The sequence below is a fragment of the Marmota monax genome, unplaced genomic scaffold, assembly GCF_021218885.2.
Source record: "Marmota monax isolate L192 unplaced genomic scaffold, Marmota_monax_Labrador192_F-V1.1 WCK01_AAM20220418_F8-fsc00052, whole genome shotgun sequence".
NCBI classification, from domain to species: Eukaryota; Metazoa; Chordata; class Mammalia; order Rodentia; family Sciuridae; genus Marmota; species Marmota monax.
This window is the reverse complement of record NW_026693473.1, coordinates 8,825,078-8,848,220: the sequence shown is the minus strand read 5'-3', so window position 1 is coordinate 8,848,220 and position 23,143 is coordinate 8,825,078. Positions and strand designations below refer to the sequence as shown.

At 49.0% G+C, this 23,143-nt stretch overlaps 1 protein-coding gene across 3 annotated transcripts in view; it reads left to right on the top strand.

The window, feature by feature from the left end:
- The window catches only part of Bdh1 (3-hydroxybutyrate dehydrogenase 1), a 44,145-nt gene extending 35,809 nt beyond the window's left edge, over positions 1-8,336 (top strand). For all 3 annotated transcript variants that reach the window (XM_046457902.2, XM_046457904.2, XM_046457903.2), the window contains exons 6-7: positions 4,536-4,688; positions 6,150-8,336. In XM_046457902.2, coding sequence (XP_046313858.1) covers positions 4,536-4,688; positions 6,150-6,619 — 623 coding nt within the window. In that variant the 3' untranslated portion in view covers positions 6,620-8,336. The remainder of the gene's footprint in view (positions 1-4,535; positions 4,689-6,149) is intronic.
- The last annotated feature ends 14,807 nt before the right edge of the window (positions 8,337-23,143 follow it).

The following is a 23,143-nucleotide window of genomic DNA, read 5'->3' as shown; positions in this document are numbered from 1 at the left end:
TGCGTTTGCAGCCTGTGGGGCTTGTGGTGATTTAAACTGCTCATGGAAAGGAATTGCCAGGGGGGACCTGGTACAGAATGGCCAGGACACTGGGGCAGAGCCACCTCCATTCCCTGTACTGGATTGGCCAGTTAGACTAGCCCAGCAAGGCAGGGTCCCCCACGCCCCTAGCCACACAATGGGAGGTGCTGTCCTCTGCCCTGGCATCTAGGCTTAAACCCAGCACCCAACACACAAACTTTTCCCTCCTGCCTTTTCCACATGAGGCGTTCTGGGGAGGGCTTAATAAACCACTCACCACAGCCTTCCTTAACCCATACTGAAATTTTTGGAAAAGGATCTGAAATCTTTTAGGTCCAAAAGAGAAAATAAATCTGTCAGATATGTGGTTGCATGCCTCCTTCTTTCTCTCCCCTCTTTCTCTTCCTCCCTCTCATTTCTCCTCCCTTGTGGCTCTGGTTGGCTTTTTCCTGGTAAGGCAGCACCCATCCCCACTCCTTGGGCAGTGCTGGCTCTGAACTCCAGGTGGCGCTCTCCCAGAGTTTTCCACCAGCTCTGGACACCTCTGATTCACATCCTACCCAGAGAGGAACTTCTCAGAAGAGGTGTCCTTCCCCACCCCTGGATATTGGGGCACATTTTGATGGCAAGTTTGTTTCTGTCACTCTGGCTCCATGGAACAGTTGCTACCAAAGCCTGGGGAACCAGCCTTGGGGGTTAAGATGAATGGAATTGTCTTAATTGGAGTGGTCCAGCCATCTGCCACCAGCCGCTTTCCTCCATGGCAAGACTCTTAGGGACTGGACATCTGGAACCTCTGACTACCCTCCCTACCCTCATCCTAAGGGAAAGCTGGGCCAAAGGATCAGAGGGCAGCCTGTGGGTGTGGTTTGATCTTGGCATCATTACTTACTAGTCCATCAGTAAACATTTACTGAGTACTTGCTGTATACTTGGTAGTGTGCTGAGGAGCAGAAGGCAGCGTGCTGGCAGGATGAACTTGTGGTTGGACACCAGCCAAGTGGCTTCAGGACAAAACCTCTCAAGAGCTGTTATGGCCTTGGGGGTATTATGCTGTGGGCAGGGAGGGCCCTATCCCCCATCCTCATTCTGGAAGTGAGTGGAAAACTGGATTTACCCTGGGCTTTGCCTCTCTTTTATTTTTTAAATTTTTTTAATTGTTGATAGAATTTTATTATTTTTTATTTATTTATATGTGGTGCTGAGAATCGAACCCAGTGTCTCACACATACCAGGCAAGTGCCCTGGGCTTTGCCTCTTAATTGAAGTGTGACTTGGGTGTGAACCGTCACCTCCATCTGTGAAGCAGGATGCACTGTGAGCTGCCCCACACTCATGCCCAGATCCGACCACTGCAGGAACACAAATAGAACCTCAACAAAAGCTGCTCTCAGGTTGAGGAGTGGGGAACCGGACATAGATCTAGAGAGGCAAAATACATGGGAGGGTGGCTGGGAAAGGCCTTGTATACTGAGTTGCAGGAACTCAACTGGGAACCTCAGGAGCAGGAAGTGACTAATGGGAGGAAGATGGCCTGGCTGAGGGGTCATGGGTAGAGGTGAAGGACAGAGACCAAAACAGGGAGACCTGGGAGGAGCCTTCTCTATAGTACAAGAGTTACTACAGGTGGAAACAAGAAGAAAGAACTGATTCTAATGAACACAGCAAAGAAAAACAACATCGGCATGGGGTTAAGTATAAGGGTTGTGTCCCCAGACAGTCCTGAATCCAAATCCCATCTTTCCCACCCGCTAGCTGGGTAACACTGAGCAAGTTGCTTCATCCCTCTAGGCCTCAGTTGCCTCCTCCAGATGTGAGAATTGTATCTACTTTATAGGTCAGTTATAAGGATCAGGTGAGTTAATGAGCTGATCAGGTGAGATTAGCAAAGTGCTTACTTAGTTGAGGGCTGTTATTCTGATACTAACAGTCCTCAGTGACTCCTTAGGTGGGGGAGAAGTGAAGGAGTGGAGGAGTCAAAGATGAAAGTGAAGCCATTAACGAAGGGGAGGAGCAGGCTTGGCAGCTTGGGAGTTTGATGTGTTGGTGGTGGCTAGGGTGAGATGGGGACCTGTGGGTCCTAGCAGCTGGGGTTGTGGGGAGAGGGCTGACTCCTGAAGGGATGTGGGAACCATGGACATGGAGGTGATGTTGGAACTATTCCAGAAAAACAGCTGTCACCCAGACCAGCAGGAATGCTGTGAGTTTATTTAGAGCATTGTCTGAGAGATACCAGGTCAACTACTACCCCTTGTCAAGTCAGCAGAGCTCTAATCAAGGAGTAGCATGCTTTCACAGGTCAAGTTTAATTAAGATTCTTTGGATAGTAGTGTCATATATAATTGTTTTATTTTCAGGTGGAAAAAGTCAGGTGATATTGTCCCACATGAATCAAACACAAAATCCCTGGAAAATTCCACAAAGTACAGAAGTCTACCTCATAATTCAGGAGAAGTAGGCCAAGGACTGGACATTGCAGGACACCTCTTTTTGGGTATCAGGGAGGATGCTAGAGATGCTAGGGTGTCATTAATGCCAAAGGAACAAGTGAGCACTAGGATTATCATGTCCTACATAGGTGGAGGAAACTGAAGGCTGGGGGTCAGGGTCCTCAGCACCTGGCCCCTGGAGACTAGAAAGGGAGACCCAGAGAGGGTCAACTGGGCTGGGGCTGGGAACCCAGAGTGGTGTCAGAGGGGATGCAGAGGGCAGAGTGTTCATAGAAGCCTGGCCGTGGAGGGAAGGAGGGCAGACTGTAGGGTTAAAGAAGGTTGTTTAGGATATAGAGACATGGTATTGCAGATAGTCATTCATCCAACACACATTTATTGAGCACTTGATGTGTATAGTAGTAAAGGGAAGGAGCAGGGAACAAGGAAAAAGCTGAAGCTGTGTAAGAGAAACAGGACTGATGGTTTCCAGCATGGCAGTAGGGAGAGGAATAGGCCCAAGTGTTGGCCACAATCGCAGGGAGAGGCTTCCTGTTCTTCCTGGGGCCTGGGAAGAGGCAGGGGTGGGGACAGGGAGAAGGTGGGAGCTGTGGGTTGCAGGAATGATTTTTATGTCAGTAGGTAGGCTTCAAGGTCAGGAGGTCAAGGTTGAGGTCAAGGTCAAGGTCACGAAGGGTGCTGAGAGGGGAGGCCCCAGTGGCAGGCAGCCATGGAGAGTGGAATAGCTCCTCACAGAAGCTTTGTTAACCAGTAATTTCCTTTCCTTAATAAATGTCCTTAATTCTCCATAATTGAAGAAGGCGCCAGAGGTCAGTAGATGAAGCTTTAATTTGGGCACTATGGAAGGAAAGCAGCGAGAGAGTAATTACTCTGTCATTTACACAAGCTTATTTCCCTGATGAACTGGGAAAGCTAGGCCAGGCCCAGTTCCCACAGGGGACAGGGGAGCTCAGTGCTGAAACTGTGCCCTGGGAAAAACTCAGGACTTTGAGCTGGACAGTGAACCCCAGGAGACGAAGCTCTGAGGATTTCCACAACAGAGAGTCTGGGCCTGACTCTGTCCTAAGGCCCCAGCCTAGGCAGCCCTTATGCCCCAAAAACTAACCCCAAGAAGGTCCTCAAAACAAGTCTCTCTAATGCCTGTAGCCCCCAGTTCAGGTCTGGCTCTGCCTCAGCTTCCTGATTAAACTTATATCTGTCCCTTCTCCTCAAGGCCTCAGTGTCCCTAGCTGATTAGTTAGGAGACTAAATAAACTACAAGAACTCTCTAGGACCAGTATTCTCTAAGTTCACAAAAGTCAGCCGTCTCTTGTTAGACTTGCAGGAATCAGTCAACCCAAGTACACCATGACAGTGTGTATGCTCTGAGCCCCAGGGTGTCACTCAAGCTAAGGAAACGGTCTCTGCTAGCAAAGAGCACAGGGAAACACAGGGGATATTCATGAACTGAGTCTTGGGGCCTTGACATCTAACAACCAACAGTGTCGTGGTTCAGAGGAGGAAGATGAGAATGGAGTCATTGTTAGGAGGGTCTCAGGAGCACTGGGCCTGACCCAGCATGGCTTGGCTGAGCCCCTAACTTATTGTGTCTTGAAGGTTGGGCCCCTTGATGGTTCTCCAGGGGGGGGCTTGGTCTGGAAGATTTTCAAGTTTCCTTGGCTCCTGGAAAGAGGGAAGATATAAATGAGAGCTCAGAGGCAGGAAGGAAAAAATAGGTGCAGGGCGTGATGATGAAATGAGTGGCATAGAATGGAGGTGAGGTAAGGCACAGGAGAGGGAGCCCCGGCAGGACTGGGTCATAATGGCCTCTGAGGATTGATTCAGGCAGAGGTGACTAGAGGCCTGGATGCTCCAGACTGAAGATCATTCCAGACATCCAGGACTTCAGATTGGTCTAACTCCTGTCCTTCTTGGGTGACTCTAGAAGTTTCCTGAGAGCTTTGGGAAAGAGGCCAGGAAGATGGGGAAAAGAGACAACAGTTGGGGGCAGAGTGGATTGAAGGAAATGGGTGATGTCTGAGGCTTTTCCTACATAGTGACCAAGTTCTGTCCTTTCCTGTCCAGGGATGTGGGGGCTGGTTAACAATGCGGGCATCTCGACATTTGGGGAGGTGGAGTTCACCAGCATGGAGACCTACAAGGAGGTGGCGGAAGTAAACCTCTGGGGCACGGTGCGGACAACGAAATCCTTCCTTCCCCTCCTTCGAAGAGCCAAAGGTGAGTAGAAGATAGCCCCTGCCTGACCCTGGACCTGCCATAATGAAAGACCTATCCCGCCAGAGGCAATGTCCATACTAGCAAGGCTGAGCTCCTGACTCCTGGGGCCATGCTGGGCCCACAGATGGTGGCAGGCAGGGATATGTGGCTTTTAGGAAGTAGAGCAAGTGATAGGTCAGCAGTCTATGTTATCCAGGTATAACAGAATCCAGCCACTCTTGGACTCTGCACAGGCTGAATGTACATGTCATTGTATCATAGCATGCAGTTAAATAAATGTTAGTGTATCCATTCTATGGGTTGTTACACCAAAGCAAAAAATGAGACAGTTGTGGTATTAAGTTTAAAAATAGAAAAAAAAAAGTTTAAAAATAGTAATAATCAAGATTAGAAATTTGGAAAACAGACAAAATACCCAAACCATATTGGATAGCTGAATGTAAGCAAACTACACAAGAGTCCCTGGTTCTGATTTTCTCCCTGGAATAGCAAACAATTGTGGTAAGACCCACAGATCTATCCCAAAGCCCCAGCAACAGCAGGAATGAACACAGGGGCAGCCATAGGTTTTAAAAGGAAACCCAAATTCTTCCATGACTTCGAGCCTAAGAGGTTTCTGCAAGGTGCCCAGGATAGACTGTGTGAGCCTTTTTGGGTGTGCTCCCAGGGCTGAGAGGGGATGTGGAAGGTCCCTGTCACTCCAAGGCTGGGCCTGTGGCAGAGACTTTTCAAAGTCACCACTTTTCCAGTGCCTAAGACTCTGCCTTCATGTCATCAGCATGGGAATCCCTGCCCATGCCTCAGCCTGCTTCTCTTTGACTGTCTTGGGCTCCATCCAGTGAGGAGTTGGAGAATGGAGCACCCCAGTGCTCAGAGGTCCTTCCCTCTCTGAGCCCCAGGGCTTTCCGTATCAGTGCCAGCCTCAGCTCTAGGTGATCTACCATCTACATTCCTGCATTCATCTTTCGTGTTGCTGCAGGTCAACACATACTTAGCAAGTCATTTATCTGTACATCTTACTGGGTGAGCTGAATTTTAAGCTCCGTGAGGGTAAGGAGGAAGCTTTAGGCTTCCCAGCATCAGCCCTTGCCTGAAGAGAGCACACAGATCCACATGGGCACCGCTCTTCCACCTCCCATGTTCTGCCATTGCTTTTATCCCCAAGGTATGGTCACCAGGCTGGGCTCAGTCTGGTTTTGAGTTAGTTGTGTGATGCCCATTATCCTGTGCCCTCCTGGTGTGCAGGCCTGCTTCTCGCTCATCTCTCCTCCCCTGTCCTGCCTGGCCCAGCTGGGCTGCCAGGGAAGATCAGGGATGCTCACATTGATGGTGGCCCAAGCTGGCTCTGGCTACCAAAAGAAAAGGTCCCCTGACCCTGGGTGGTTCAGAAGCAATTCCAGTCAGGCCTCTGCATCGCAGGGCAGTGCCACCTGATCAGGTGTTTGCTGTCTTTCTCTCTAGGCCGTGTCGTCAACATCAGCAGCATGCTGGGCCGCATGGCCAACCCCGCCCGCTCCCCATACTGCATCACCAAGTTTGGGGTGGAGGCTTTCTCTGACTGCCTGCGCTATGAGATGTACCCGCTGGGTGTGAAGGTCAGTGTGGTGGAACCTGGCAACTTCATCGCTGCCACCAGCCTCTATAGCCCTGAGCGCATCCAGGCCATTGCCAAGAAGATGTGGGACGAGCTGCCTGAGGTTGTCCGCAAGGACTATGGCAGGAAGTACTTCGATGAGCAGATCGCCAAGATGGAGACCTACTGCAATAGCGGCTCCACAGACACATCCTCCGTCATTGATGCTGTCACACACGCCCTGACGGCCACCTCCCCCTACACCCGCTACCACCCCATGGACTACTATTGGTGGCTGCGAATGCAGATCATGACCCACTTGCCCGGCGCTGTCTCTGACAGGATCTATATACACTGAAGAGTGACCTTTTGGGGAACCCTAGAGGGAGGGAAGAGAATGGGGGAGGGAACTCATATAGTCACTTTTGATTAACCACTTGTGGATTATCTCATGTCCTAGGAGGCCCCATTTTAGCATTAACCAGAGGGGATAACTCAGCCTGACATGTTAATGTGGTGAGTAGCTCAGGCCTTCACAAATGGGATGGGGTGGGGGGCCCTAACTAAGCCTCAGGGCAAACATGGTGTATCTATCTAAAGTTTATTTCATACAAAGATTTTTGGAGAAATGTCTTTATATTAAAAACAGATTTATTCTAGAATAGAATCCAGGTTCCTTTACATTTTAAGCCAAAAACATCAGTTCAAAAAAATTTGATCCTTAAGCCTGCCTCATGAGTAAAGAAGGACAGATTTTTTTTTCCTTCTGTACAAATAATCTGTAGCTCTGAGAGAACACATGAATTAACCCTTTTATTGCTTAGGAGTGGCCCATGTTTTGTTTTTCTGCCACAGATGTGCAAACCCTTCCCATTTGCATTCCGGAGCCACTTTGGATCCCTTTATCCAGGATTCCTCTAGCACCTCTGTCTTCGCCTGAGCTTTGCATACCAAGTGCCCACTGTATACCTCTTTGCACATCCATGGTGCTATATGACCAGCGGGCAGCCAGTGATTGACAGTAGGCTGTATGGCAGGGGTGTGGATCATTCTGGAGATTTCCATTTGAGATTTCTCCACTGTCTTTGAGGACTTGGTCTAGACTTGTGTGGAAGTGCTCTTTAGTTGAGGGAAGTTTGTTGGTAACCTTGGTTTTACCTGCAGTGGGACTGGTACTGACTGGGGTTGCAGATGGAGCATCAGTGCCAAGGCCAGTACTGTGGCACCTTATTCCAGGGGCGGTCTGGGTGCCTTTCTGTCTGTGTGGTACACACACACACACACACACACACACGTGTACTCACACATGTTCATTGATGGCTTGTTTTTCCGCTATGGCCATATTTATACTTCTCAAGTTTGTGTTTGAAGCCTACCATCCCTACAATTGAGCAGGACCTGGATGTTTGGACCCAAACAGGGACCACCATCTTCCAGGTGACTGCAAGCCTCTGGAAGGTCCTGAGTGCCAACTTTGAAAATCAAATTAAACTAGCATTTCCGCCTCTCCCAGGAAGAGCTAGGCCTGCCGCTAGAGGGAGCCCAATTCCTCTGCAGCTAAGCCCCAACTCTGAACTTCCATGCAAGCCTGAGGTCTCTCAAAGGGTGTGTGATTCCCACCTGGGAGATTGCCTGGGGGAAAAAAAAGCAAGGCCCCTTTAGAAACAGTATTCCTGCCCTCTTAGCAGCTGCCTGGCTTGACCCTGGAGCATGGTGCCAGGAGAAAGCAGGGGTCTCCTAGCAGCTGGAACAGGCCATGGGCACAGAGAGTGCCAAGGCAGGGTGGCTCACAAAGAGCAGATTCAGCTGGCCTGGTGGGCCTTTGTCCCCTTGTCTTCAACAGGGATGCTCTGTCTTAGCTCCTGTCTGCAGGGTGAGATAGAGAGGGCCTAGGGGGCAGGAGGGAGGCAGGGCCTCCAGAGCCCAGAGTGGACTCTTGATAACCATTGTATTTACATATCAATGAGATGCTTTTTTTTGTACCACCAAGCTGGCCTCCAGCAGAGGCTTTCAAAATCACACTGTACATATTGGGAGGATTTGTTTTCGTGCTTAATAAAGGAAAATGGATTGATGCTTGGAGTTACACATGTGCATTCACCTCTGGGAACTAGAGGGAGGTAGGGAGGCCACATGCTTTGAGTCCTGATCAGCAGTAAACAGAACTCTGGAGAAGCCACGTCTGTCTGTCAGGGTCTTCAGTCATAAGCAGGACTGCTGGGTTGGCTCACAGCCTGTTCTGGTTTTTAATTTGTATCCCAGTGATTAAAAAGTCCAGAGCACCTTCCCTCCAATCTCAGTGCTAATTAAAATTTCCTGTTTTCCGTTCACCTTCTGGCAGCTTAGAACCTAGCAGGATCTAGTTTTGACCTTTACAAGAGATAAGTGGGGAGGGCAGAACAGGTTATTCCCATTTCATAAGTGACATAACTGAGACCCAAAGAGGGAAAGTGACTCACCTATCATCACAGTGGGCTGGGACAAAACGAGGTCAAAACAAGTCTTCTGAGTGGTGCTATTCACCGTCATTGCACACGGTGGCATGCACAGCTGGGAGAGCTGAGCTGGTTAGGGTCTCTGAGTAACTAGAACCTCGGGGCTTGTGTGCCTACAGAGGACTACCACTTCTTATTGGGGTGGGGACTTTCCACAAGATGCCACTGGCTCTCACTGTCCAGTCCTGCTGGGAACAAATGGTGTCCTCAGGCCCTGCCTTTGGTAGAAACTGCATCTCCAATATCCTTGCCTTAGAAAGGTCACCTGCTCAGTGAGGCCTGGGGACCCATGCCCTGAGTCTTGCAGCTCTGAGCCAGGGCCTCATGAAGAATATGCTCATCTCTGAAGTAGGAGGTACTAGTCAGGAAGGACTGTAGTCAGCAGCTATCCTATACTAGGCCCTGTGCCACATTCCAGACTGAATTGCATGTCTCCTCTCCCAGATTCATATGTTGAAGCCCTAGCCCCACATGTGACTATTTGGAGTTAGGCCTTTTTAGAAGTAGTTAAGGACAAATGAAGTTGGAAGGGTAGAGTCCTAATCCAATAAGACCATCAATAGGAAGAATTGGGGCCTAATAAGAAAAGGAAGACAGACTCTCTCTCCAAGCCTCTCAGACTTTCCAGAAGTGTGTGAAAATAAATTTGTGTTTAAGGCCTAGTTTGGCATTTTGTTATAACTGCTCAGGCTGACTGATGCAGCCAGGAACCAAGTACTCGTTATTTTATTGTTTTTTCCTTAGGACTTGTGAAGAGAGAGGACCTAGCAGCCCCTACTGGTCCTTGCCCCTGCTAGTCCTGTCTGCCACCCTCTGTAGTGTGACTTTGAGCCTCAATTGGTGGTGCAGGAATGAGGAGAGGACATTGCAGACAAAGTCTGGAGCTGTGGGGTGGGGCTTCAGGCTAGTCTCAGCCTGTACACAGGACCTCTGCTGGGACCTAGGGTCTGTGCTACAGCCATCATGGACCCTCCTCTGTTGGCTAGAGGCTGAAAAGAACTTTTTGCAAGATGTTCCGGACAGTGCCTTATAACTGAGTGCACGTGAGGTCGTATGAGCAGGTGACAGACTGGCCTGGTCCTGCCTATCATGAGCTGCTGGGCCACACCTTTGCCACCCATGGAAGAGAGTCTGCCAAAGACTCCTCACTTGTGAGGTCTATTCACTTTCTGTATTTCAAACAGCCCAGTCTGGTACAGGTACCATGTGAGGCTCCCAGGCTTGGGCAGCTAGATAGCAACCAGGCTTGTGTGTGCAGTGCTGGGTGCGTCACCCAGTCAGTTCGCTGCCTCTTCTCACCTGATGCTCACAGTGCCCTGGCAAGCAGGCAGGGTGGGATCACAGGCTCATTTCACAGATAAGGGAACAGGCTTTCCCAAGTCTCTCAGCACGGGAGTGATAGAGCCCGTGGCCAAGCCAGATCTGTCTAACCTCCAGCCCAGAGCTAGTGATGCATGAAAAGCCAGGCAGATGGTACCAGGATCTAAAATAAGGAGGGGAAAAAATACCTCAATTATGTAACAGAGGAATCTTTAAGCCTATGCACAGTAACAACCACAGAGTACGACCACGCGGGCCAGCTCCTTCTTCCCTGCCCCCTTTGGGCCCTGAGTGCAGCTTCCTGGGAGACTGTGTGCCAGAGGAGCCCACCAAGACAATCTGCCTTGGCTGAGCTAAAACTGTTCTCAAAGGGGCTCCTGAAGGCAGCCCTAGGAATACCAAAAGCCCTATCTGGGAGCTGCCCTCAAAGAGCTCAAGGGCCACATGAGCAGAGCCTGAGACCTGCAGTGGTTGGTTCTTTTCAAAGAGCTGCACAGTCCTCTGGGGCGCTGATGGAGGCGAAATAGCCCAGGGCATACGGGGCTTCTCTGGTGTGTGCAGGCACCCAGGAACAATGATTTGTGAATGGTGATTTCAGAAGCACAGAGTGAGGAACTGTTGGTCTCAGAACTAGGGACTAGAGCCAGGGTCAAGGGATAAGAGAGGTGGCTGTGACCCTCACAACCTCAGAGAATCAAAAGGGACCCAGCCATAATCAAGCCCGACTCCCAGCCTCCTGGATGAGGAGCCTGCGGCCCGGGGCTTGAGGTCCTCCAGTGACAAGTGGCTCATTACTTCCTGAGAAAGCATTTCCTTAATTCAGAAAAATGTATCCAAAGACCAAGGCCAAATCTATTCAACTAACTTAACCCCTTTGACACCTGGCTCTAACCCAGACCTCCAGAGAACAATGTAAATCTTCTCAAATAGCTCTCTGGATATTTGGAAATGACTATCATGCTCAAGAACCTTATTTGACAAGCTTTCCAGACACCCCACTACCCAAACAGAAGATATCAGCTATAGTTATCCCACCCTCCTCCTGTGTTCTTGATGATACAGGATGTTCTTGTCCCCTTAGCAGCCAAGATCTTTGAGACAGGCTTTAATGCTGACAACTCCTCACATGCATGTAACCAATTAAATGGATGCATTGGCACAAATCTTTCATTCCATTATAAGAAGTTTAGGATTTAGGCAGGATCATTATTCCTATTTTACAGATAAGGAAACTGAGCCTCAGGAAGATGAAATGATTTACCTGAGATTACAGAGCCAGAAAAAGGGAAAACCAAGACATAAACCTGTCCTTTTGGCTTCTATCTCTAGGGCCCCAGTAATGGTTTGGATATGAGGTATCCCCCAAAAGTTCCTGTTCAGAGGTGAAATGATTGGATTATGAGAGCTGAAACCTAATCAGTTCATTCTAGTTTGAGTGGACTGATTGGGTGGTGACTGTAGGCAGTGTGAAGCATGGTTGGAGGAGGTAGGTCTCTAGAGACTGCCTTAGAAGGATTCAACTTCCCTGTGGCCCCTCCCTCTGCTTCCTGGCCATCATGAGCAGAGCCTGAGCTGGTGTTCTTCCACCATGTCCTTCTATCACGACATTTGCCTCACTTGGGCCCAGAGCAATGGAGTCAGCGTACCATGGACTAAACCTCTGAAGCATGAGCCCAAATAAACTTTTCCTCCTCTGAATTGTTCTTGTCAGTTACTTTGATCATAGCAAAGCAGAGCTGACTAACATAGACCCCTTCCAGTACCCCTGGGTTGCCTCAGTCTCCCCAAGAGCTGGGTCGGACTCAGCTCGGTGAAGGAGCATTGGGGTGAGAGGATGAAGAACAACTCCCTCCTACTACTCAGCATTGCAGAGAGTCCTGTGAAAGAGAGGCCCAGGGCTGGAGTTATGGCTCTGTGGTTAGTGTGCTTGCCTAGCATGTGTGAGGCACTGGGTTCAGTCCCCAGCACCACATAAAAAAATAAACAAAATAAAGGTACTGTGTCCATCTACAACTAAACATATTAAAGAGAGAGAGAGAGAGAGAGAGAGAGAGAGAGAGAGAGAGTGAGAGAGGCCGGCCCAGACTTTCCTGTCTCTCAAGGCACAAGTGTCGGCAGCATCTGTGGGATTGCCCAGTGGCCTCAACCCTGATAGAGGACCTGAGAGTGGGAACAGCGGGGGAAAGAAGCACTCCCAGGACTGAGCTGGGGACCACCTGCCTCCCCATCTACAGAGCTGTAGGAGAGGGGTGTGAACAGAACAAAGCTCGGGAGACGTCAGGGCCCAGAAATACCTTGTGCTGCTCTCAGTGAGACTTAATTACTCTCTCACATGTCAGGCTACTCTCACTTATTAAATTATAGGTGAACTTAATTACAGCTCAGAGTCACCACACTGGGCTCTTCAGAAATAGCAGCAAGCGGACCGTACAGCTTTAGCTGTAGCCATCTCCATTTTTGGATGAATCTCCCATTGTTTCCAGGGTTTCCAAGGGCAGCTGGACTCTGATATTAGGCAACAAGAGTGGGCATGGGCTGCACTGAGCACTCTCCTGTACTGACCACCACCTTGCCGGCCACTCAGCCAGGGAGGGCTGTGCTGAGCCATAGGCTGAGTATTCTATTTATTGGGTGGATCACCATGCTGAGGTCTCTCCCCTGCTTACCTTGTGTTGTGCACTAAAGTCTTGGTTTATTCTGTCTGACCAAAGGTGCACAAAAAGTGGTGCAGGACTTGCCAAAAGTCACAAAGAGCAAGCATGGTGCTGGATGAGAAAATAGGCCTCATGGAGACACAAGGTCACCTTCAAGAAAACAGGGTAAAGAGCAGCAGGCCCCTTGGGACTGGTGAAAGTTCAATGACATCAGGAAGGGCATTGTAAACTTCCCTGCAGGCAGGTAGGATTGACAGACTCTTGTTCCTGCGGAAGAAACTGGCAAGAGGCACAGGGTGAGTTTAGGGGCTTTGATGGGAACAGAGAAGCAGTGGCTGAAGGGAATGCAGATGCCATTAATGAGCTTATATCCAGAGGTGCAGCCCACACATCACAGCCCTGCCCCCTACCCTGCGCCTTGGATTATTTGAGTCTCTGTTTTGTGTCAGGCCTTGGGTTGGGCTTAGGGCAGGGGTACAACAGCAGGCTATGCACTGGCTTCCCAGAGCTCACCGTTAAGGCCAGTGTAACCCAGGGTAAAGGTGCCATGATTTTGAGGAGGAAGTGAAAGTCTTTATTCTATCAACTATGAGTGGAAAATGTAGTTATTATCAATCTACACATTGCCTTTTCTGTCTTCTTCCCTGCTTAGCCTCAGACCACCAGCTTGATATTTTATGATGTAAAAGGAGAGAGTATGACCCAGCATCCAACAAGGAGCTTTCTTTCTTTCTCTCTCTCTCTTGGTTTTTTTTTTTGTCCTGGGAATTGGACCCAGGGACAATTTACCACTGAGATATTTTCCCAGTTATTTTTATATTTATTTTGAAACAGGGTCTCCCTCAGCAGATTGGCTTGGAACTTGGGATCCTTCTGCCTCAGCCTCCTTAGTCACTAGAATTACAGGGCCCAGCATGGGTCATTCTTTACTTGGGATTTCCATGACTGTCTCCAAGGAATAACAAGAAGTGAGTGTCCCTGGAAGCCTAAATGTCAACAGCATGACATGGGCAAGCAAATGGTGCTGGGGGCTGCTGGCACAGTGACAAGGCAGGGGTCTCCATGACATGTTGAGCACGTGGCATAGAAGCTGCAGGCAGATCAGACCAGAAGGAGACTCAGTCTGAGCCCAGACATGGGAGAATGGATGCCACCTCAAGGGCTGTGACTAACTGGAGTTTTCATCCCTGTCTGTGTAATAAAATGCACAATGAGATAAATATGCACAATAAAATACTGTAGAGCATATAACAGGGGCCAGGATGCTCTTGGTTTTCTGCACAAAGAAGGGCATACTTGGAAAGTCCCCAGGTAGGCAGCCCACAGAAAAGGGATCCCATTAGTGATGCCCTGTTAGAAATGCAAGGGACCTCAGAGACCCTGCAGCTGAAACAGGTTTTGTTGGAAGCTTTGTGCTGGGTGAGGCTGGTTAGAAAGATGTTTGGGAGCCGGATAGACCTGACCTTGATCCTGTTCCACAACTTCACGTTTGTGTAATGCTGTCGAGTTATCTGGTCTCTCTGAGCCCCAGGTTCTTTATGTCTCTGACAGGGATTTCTTGTATCTTGCTGATTAGGTGAGTGTACATTGGTGCAGGAGGAGGGGCTGCAGAAGTACCCCTGCCAGTGGGGTCAGGGCCTAAACAATTAACCCTTCCTACGGACACTCCACCTCATCCTTCCTGAAAACTGCATAAACCTCAGGTGTGCCAGAGGCAGAAACAGAAAACTGGGGAACCCTCAAAATTGAACCACAGCATCCAGAGCCCTTTCTACTCATTGGTCAAGGGCGGGGTGGGAGGTGTTTAATTTCCTTTTCTATGTGCCCCATCTGACAGCTGAATGCAGAGCACATTACAACCCTGTGTCACCTCCTTGCTAGAAATCCCTGAAGGGGACACTGAATGGACTAGGAAACTGTTGTCCAGAAGGGCTTACGCCTACAAGCCCCAGTAAGCCCAACCCAGGCCCAGAAGGGGATATTTTCTGAAGTGCAAACCCTCAAAACTGTCTAGGGGGATCATTCCATTTCCTCGGCTTATGGAAGGAAATGGCCCAGTTTCTCTGCCCCCAGTTGTCTGTGTTTGGCACCACTTGGTTCTGACTTACCAGGCCCTGGCTCCCTGTCTTTTCTCCTTGAGCATTCAGGGTTGAGAAGGGAGTGTGAAGTTGTCTAGAATCAGGCGGCAGGAGATCTATGGTGAGATTTGATTCCCAGCCTCCAGGGGTTCCCAGTCTTCTGGGGTGGGGGTGTGGGGGATGGAGTAGGTGCACTGCACCACTTTTAGGAACCGTTACTCAGGACAATCTGGGCTATAAAAAATGGACAACCAGGGTTTGTGGGAACCTAGGGGAGGGAGAAGGAAATTCTGACTGGGTAGATTACAGGTGCTTCCTAAAGGAGGAGCTTCACAAACCAGGGGTGTTTCAACAGGTAGAAACAGGAGGCAGGGCATTTGGCATGGGGAAGGCCCAGAAGCTGCAGCTCAGGAGGACAGAATCATTAAAGGGAAAGTGCAATCATTTGGGTAGATTTGAAGAAGCATTTGGAAATAGGGGGCTGGGGAAAGGAGTGGGTGAGATTCACTCCAAGCGGGACCTCAAAGGCCATTTAGATCCTTAGTTCCAAAACTAACTCTACATGAGTCTCCTGGAAAACTGGCTAAAAAGCAGAGCCAGTAAGCCTGGAATGGAGCCCAGTGGTCTTGCTTCCAAGAGGTAATGGCAAAACCCAGCTGGGAAAGGGATGGCCAGAGAAGAGGGGATGCCACGACCTGAGTTAGTGACAGCCCTGGGGCTAGAACCCAGGTATGCTCCACGCTGGTCTATACCTTTGCCCTGCAGGCATGTGGGGAGCTGGAGCATCTTTGACCCTTTGGCTCCTTCATTCTTTCATCCTTCTGGTAGTGACCAGCAGCAAAGCACAAAAAGGCCTAGGGATTTGAAGCCCCAGGGCAGGGAGAGCTGATAAACTTTCCTTTTTTTTTAAGTTGGACACAATATCTTTATTTTATTTATTTATTTTTATGTGGTGCTGAGGATTGAACCCAGGGCCTCGTATGTGCTAGGCAAGCACTCTGCCACTGAGCCACAACCCCGCCCCCCCTCCTTTTGTTTTTAAAGAATTTTGTGGGGTGAAAGAAAGGCCAACAGGCAGGGAGACAGGTGTGCTGCGAGCCAGCAGAGGCCAGGGGCATTATCATTAGCAGGAAAAGAAGAAAGCCCCCAGTGAAGATTTGTCTTTCAATTACACACTTGGATTGTGGCAGTGGCTGGCGATCTTGCTTCCCCTCAGTCTGAAGGTGTGTGTCCTGCTGTGAGCAATTCCTTTAGGCTGTGCTAGCCTGCCTGCTTGCTGTGCCCTCTGACCCCTTGGAGTCACCCACAGGTTTGCTCAGTGTCCCTTCCTTGGCCAGGAGGGGGCAGTCAGCAGCCTCTCCAGTACCCTTCCTGTCTAGCACGAAGCCTGAGAAGCATCTGGGAGGTGGTTAAACAGGATAGGGCTTTCTAGATTCATGGCCCGATGCCTTAATTCCAGTTCTAGTTTTCAGTTGTGGACTGAGCCACTAGGTCTGGCAGAAAAGAAGCAGCATGCTGCTAACCCTGCTTTTTTTTTTGTGGCTCAAGTACCTGGTTCCTAGGCACCTAGTTGCTCTAAATAAGCCAGAGGCTTACAGGCGGGGACTGCTACATGTTCTTAATATGCATTCTCCTCTTCTATAGGAATGTATCCACCAATGTATCCACATGGCTGCCATAATAAAGACTACATTTCCCAGATTCCCATGTGGCTCAGGGTAGTCATGTGACTATGTTCCAGTCGAATGGGATATAAACTGAAATGACACAGAAGCTTCCTGGACCCTTCCTTAAGATATTGTTTATAAGCACCCTTTGGCTCCTTCATTCTTTCATCCTTCTGCTTGGAACTTGCTGCCAACTTGGACCACGTATTATTTATTATATTCAAAGCTATTTATGGCATGGCAACAAGATAGTGTGTGGGTTCCAGACAGAGGGGAACCACTTTCCACCATTTCAGGTTTTACATTTTAGAAGAAATAAACTTATATCTTTTCTGCATTACTCCTTTTTCAGGATTCTTTCTTTGCAAGCAAACCAAATCCTACCTTAAGTAGGTCCCAAACCCAGCTAGACAGAAAATGAGGAAGCCATTGCCTACACATGGGGCAGGAAGACAGCTGCGGTAATAGGTAATGAGCATTTGTCAAGCACTTCCTATATGCCAGGCCCTGGGTCACATTATATGCATAATTCCATTTGATTCTATGAGGCAAATTTTATAATTCCAATTTTACACCTAATTCAACTGAAACTTGCCCACTCAGTTAGAAAGTGACAGGATTCAAAATCAGACCCTCTAACTGGCAGTAAAGGCCCTCTAACTGTTCCTCGGGCAATGAGGAGGGTTCCTTTCAAGCTGTCTGCAGCTTTCTGGACCTTATGTGGGCCACTGGGGGTCACAGATCTTCTTAGATTGGAAAGAAGGATTCACAAGATTGTGACTGCTTTGAAATTGACCACAAAACAGGTGAGGCAGGGGGCAACCCAAACTATAGTCTTACTCCCCAAACAAAATCTTGGCCTTGAAATGTGTCAGAGGACTAGTTCCTCTCCTTAAAATAAGGTCTCCCCTCAAAAACATCCTCCAGTGAGCCCATCTCCTGTTTAGTGCTGAGCTAAGACTCTCAAGACTCCTCGCCCCGCCCCCGCCCCCCCAGGGCTCCCCCACTACCTGGGGACTATGGAGCTTGTGCTAGGGGATCTTATACAGCAAGGCCTTTTGTTTATTTCTTCAGCACATCAAACACAAAATGTCTAAGCTAATAATGGATTCCATCCTGTCAGGAAACCCAGCTCTACTACCAGGTGGCCATGTCACCCGGGCAAATGCTTTGTTCTCTCTGGGCCTCATTCTTCTCAACATAAAATAAAAATAGTGGGCTAGGGATGTGGCTCAAGCGGTAGTGCACTAGCCTGGCATGCGCGGGGGGCTGGGTTCGATCCTTAGCACCACATAAAAATAAAATAAAGATGTTGGGTCCACCGAAAACTAAAAAAAAATAAATATTAAAAATAATAAATAAATAAGATAAATAAAAATAGTAATAAAAGGCAACATTTTTTCCTAACACATTTTTCCCCCTGGGATCCAGGCACAATGTGTTCTAAATGCTTTACAGCATGAATTCACTTAATCCTTATAAAAGCCTTCATATTGCAGATGAAGAACCCGAGACATGGAGAAGTTCAGTTGCCCAAGGCCATGCACAAGGAGAAATGAGGACAGGTTTGAAGTCAGCCCTGAAACCTGTGTTTAGTAACACAGTCATTGCTCAGATGGCCTCTCCTGCACAGACTCCACGTGGTAAAGATGAAGCAGGGTGTCTGGGTGGAATAGGGGAGGGTCTAAGCCCTCACCTTGTCCACCTGTCCTATCCTGGAAGCCCTCCCCTGTGCCCTAAGCAGTGTGAAATCCATAAAACCCTTGGTGTCTAAGGGCCCATCTGGGTGGAACATTCTGAGAATTGGCTCATGTCCAGGAATTGCTGGGGTTTGGAAGGGCGGGGACAGAGTATGGGTTCTGAACAGAGAGGATGCGGTGCTCTGCCATCTGACACCTAGGACTGGAACTAAAGGCTTCATGGTAACGTGTCTGCTGGCTCTCAGAACTGTGATCAGCCCTCCAAAATGACCTGTATGTTTTCTAGGAGAGCAAAATTCCTACCCAGGAGAGTGGGGGCGCAAGAGCTTTTTGCTCGTCCAGGTTGGGTTGTGTGGTGCCCTGGCACCTGTCCCCAGCACAGCTCAGCCACTCTGCAGCTGCGGGCAGCCAAGAGGGAACTGGCTGGATCAGGAGTCCCAGGAAACTGGCCCCTCTCCAGCACATGCCCCTCCCTGCAGGCCCAGCAGCTGGACGGGGGTCTGCCCTCCAGGTTGCCCAAGTCAACCCTGAGTTGCCTCCAGCTCTGTCCTTATTGCCAGTGGGAGGGAACTTGGTCACTGAGGGTAAATGGTAAAGCATGTGCCCAGCTGTCAGTGCCTGTCGGTCCTCCTCCCCATGTGGATCTTACCAACACTCAAGCACCTGGCAGGAAGCCCACCCAAAAGCCCCACTGAAAAGTCACTCTGTCTGGCTCATGGCTCATGCAAGTGCTCAGTGCCCATGGGTGGGAGACACCTGATGGGCCAGTCTCACATTGGCCACTGGTGAAGCCTGGCAGCCAGTGCTCTGTGAAGCAGTAGAAGAAAGTCAGGGCCTAGACCCCTGGAAGGACTTTCCCCAGCCTGTCCCACTCACTTCGTCTTTATTCCAGCAAGAGTTCTGGGCCTCTGAAACACCCTCCAAACATTCTGATTATTTCAAAGGAGACCATGAGTCTTCTACTTGCCCAGTGAGATGTCGTTGATTATAACTATGTCACGAATTGCCCCCATTTCCTACCCACACACCCGCAGGGAGCCTGTCCTTAGGGCATATAAATAAGCCCTAAATGAAGCCACTTTTCTGCTTTCTTGCCTTCCTCTAATGACACCACATTGTCCTGGACAGGCACTGTTTTGTGCTAAGGGTCAGACTTGCATCTGAAGTGGGTCTTCTCAGTTGTTTGCCTTAACAGCTGGTTTATTGTGTGGTTTTGGTCATCTTCCCTCCATCTTCTCTTTGATCTTCACTTCCCTATGTGCACAATGATTCCTCAGAAGTGTCTTATAAAAGGTTCACTCTAAGATCTTGTTAAAGAAACAAACAAACACATTTTCAAGTTCAAAATCGCTGACCTGATGGCCTCACACCTGTGCAGGGAGTTTGTGTAAGTCTTGGCTGAAAATTTTTCTTTAGCCTTCACCACCTCAATGCCCCGGTCTGATACATTTCTCTTCTCAGTCCCTGGGCTGAGCCCAGCCTCTGGGGATGAGGGACACAAGAGACATCATGAGGCAAAGGACCTGCTGCCTTGCAGCAGCCCTCACTAGTGACAGTCATGAAATTATTCTGCAGAGCTCCCTTCTCCTGGAGTTGAAGCCATTTCTACTCTGTCCCTTCTGCATCCCCTGTCCAGGCCTCCTCCGTCCTGACAGTCTACAAGAGAGTAGCAAGAGCCTTTCAAGCATAACAAAGCCTGGGCACCCCACTTTCATTCTGGCATGAGGGACAGGAATAATTTTCCCCATTTATGGATGAGAAAACAGGCTTGAAGAGATAAAGGGACTTGGGCAGAAAACAAAACAAATTTTTGGCAGAAAGATGTAAAACTCCTGGCATCTTGATAACAAGGTAGATGGCGACTCCTGCCCCCCAGCCCCCAGCTGGGACAGTGGTTCTGAGAGGTGTGATGGGGAGAGAAGAAAAGCGGGCAGCTGAGCCAGTCCAGCCTCTGGGACCTGGGGTAACATCCCAAGCAGTCAGGGACAGGAAAGGGTGGGGGTGACTTCCCTCATTGTCCTGGGTCCTCCGACACTGCCTAGGGTTCAAGGGCCAGGACACTTCAAGAGACCAATAGAGGGTCCTGAAAGTACCAACCAGAGACAAGAGGGCCCTGATCTAGGGATAAACATACCCTCTGATGAGGGGGTCCTTTTCTGTGGCACCTTCCCTGACATAGGATGGGAGCACTGTGTGAGCAGAAGAGCTGTCCCTGCCAGCCAGCCCACAAGGCTCTGGAAATCTCCCTGAGCACCGCTGGTAGCATCTTAAGAAAGTTCTTCTGCTGTTCCCAGGATGGGCCTCCAGGAACGCTGCATGGAAATCAGTGCTCTGGTCATGGCTTTCCAGGGTGTAATGCCTCCTGCTGGGAGTAAGAGGGAATTTACAAGGTGCAGTCCCACCAGAGGCCAGCAGGGTAGATGGGGTAGAGAGCAGAGAGCACCTTTGTCCCCATTTGATAAACTGGACAAAATAAGACTCAGGGAGGGAGTGACTTGTCCAAGGTCACAGCAGGTCATTAGAAGACCCAGGACTGGAACCTGAGCTGAGGGACCTGATGCAATAATTCTAGCTCGGCTGTGGGTTTTCCTGCTCAAATAAGGCCATAGCAGCCTCTCTGGCCAGGACAAGAGCAGTGTATCTGTCCTTTTTTCCGGCATTTCCCAATGACAAGATGATCCTCTTCTAATCAGAAGGAGGATAAAATTCATACAAATGACTTAGGGAGAAAGTGCTTTCCACACCTCCTCCCAGCTCCAGCCAATCCTGGGAAGTGGGTGTTGTGAGGCCTAAGTCAGCAACGGGTTCTCTGGGGTATCTTGGTCAGGAGGACATTTCTTTTGGAGTCTTTCTTCTTCTGTAAGATGGAATGAAGGATGAAATTCATTATTCTGGAGCAACTCCTATTAGAATTGCCTGAGAAGTTTGTACAAAAACCAGACTTTGGGGCTGCGTTTGTGGCTCAGTGGTAGAGCGCTTGCCTAGCACTGTGAAGCACTGGTTTGTTTCTAAGCACCACATTGAAAAAAAAATTTTTTAAATAAAGGTACTGTGTTCACCTACAACTAAAAAAGTAAAAAAAAAAAAAAAAAAAAGATTTACCTTAAAAAAAAAAAAAAAAACTCGACTCGACTTCACCTCTGACCCAGAGGATCAGGTCTGGGGCTGAGGAAATCTGTGGGAACCCTCATTGTTAAGTAGTTCCCTGGGTGAGACCACTAGACTAAATAGTCCAGAGGCCTTTCCTGCTTGATGTTCTCTTAGTCAGGAAGTGTGGCAAGTGCACTCCGACTCTGCTTCCTCCCCTGCTTTGTACTTTATTGAAGGGTTCTAGAGGTGGAAAAGTATCTTGAACAGATTACCAGAGAGCAGACTCTTCAGGGAAAGCACAAGTCCCAGGAGGCATCTGGCCAGGAACCCACTGTGGGTTCTCAGGCCTCCATGTGATAGGTGTTTCCCAGGCCTCCAGGCTGGGGTAGATCAGGTGACCGACCTGATGGAGATATCTCCAAATGGAAAGATGTATCTAGTGTGGCCTCCAGCCACAGATTTTTGGAAACTCCAATTCTATCCAAAGACTGCCTGGCTCAAAATAGTTACCTTCCCTCCCCATTCCAAAAGAACCCCTAACTTCCAGTATGCCCAAGTGGCCACAACCACCCTCGGGTATTTGCATGCTCGGCACTCACATGCTTGCCCATATGGATGGGCCAAAGGTCACTGCCCTGTTGGCTCCAGGCTAACCCAGCCATGATTCTTGGTGGCAAACCATAGAAGCCAATTCTGCCTGACTTGGGTGGAGAAGGAATTTATTTGAAGGTATTAGGTACCATTGGGACTCACTGGAGAAAACCAGGCTTAGAAAACAGGTAGAAATTAATCTGAGGCCTTTCAGAAAAACTCATGCCATGGAAATTCCCCAAAACTAAAGAGGGGATTTAGATGCTGTGCAGCCCACAAGATGACAAATGCCCACTCCTATGTAGATGTAGCATCTTGGGAGAGTGTATGCCTCAGAGAGAGGCTGGTGGTTTGGGCTGTGGTTACATGTTCCTTTCTTCTAGCCTGATTTCCAACCCTGCGTGCCTCCCATCTGAGAAGGACCTGCCAGCAATTCCCACTTTTCTCCACCCAATTGATTCATCATGAGCTTCTTAACCTGTTTTCCACACAGAGCTAGTGGCGCTGCTAGCTTCTGTGCTGATTCCATCCCGGCACTCTGCTCTACTCTCACAAACACCCTATCCCATGTCTCCCCAGTCTGCCCCCCAGAAAAATGGCATTTGATGTCCAAACCATCTGCTGGGATCACATATTTTTCTCCAACCAATTTTCTCCCTTATCTAATTGATCAAGATATATTTATTAGTCATCTACTATGTGCTAGTCACTATGCCAGTGCTGGGGGATGGGAAGACCCTATCTTCATGGAGCTTATAGAGTGGTGTGGGACTCAGGCATTAAAGCCTCACACACCTACCTTATTACCAACTGTGACAAATACTATGCAGGAAAATCTCACAAAAACTTTAAAGATTTTAGTTAGGTGGGACCTGACCTGGTCTGGGAGGCTTCCTTGGAAAGGTGATATTTAAGTTAAGATGTGAGGGTAACTAATCAGGAGGAAGGATAAGGAAGGAGGGATGGAGGCAAGAGAGAAGAGGAGAGGAGGGAAGGGCATTCTAGGCAGAGAGAACAGCATGTGAGAGGGTTCTCAGGCGGAATGAAGCTTGTCTCCTCTCAGAAATAAATAGCTCCCAATGTGAGTGACACAGAGTCATTCTACATACCCAAGGCTAGGGAGGTAGGTATGGGCTAGACCCACAGAGTATTGGGCCCAATCACAGATTAAGTTTTTTGGTAAAAAATTAATTTTTACCAAAGAGCAATAAGGAACTGTTCAAAAACTACATAAGAAGGAGTCAGGGCCTGCGTGTGTGTGAGGGGGCTGTGAAGAGTCCGGGTGAG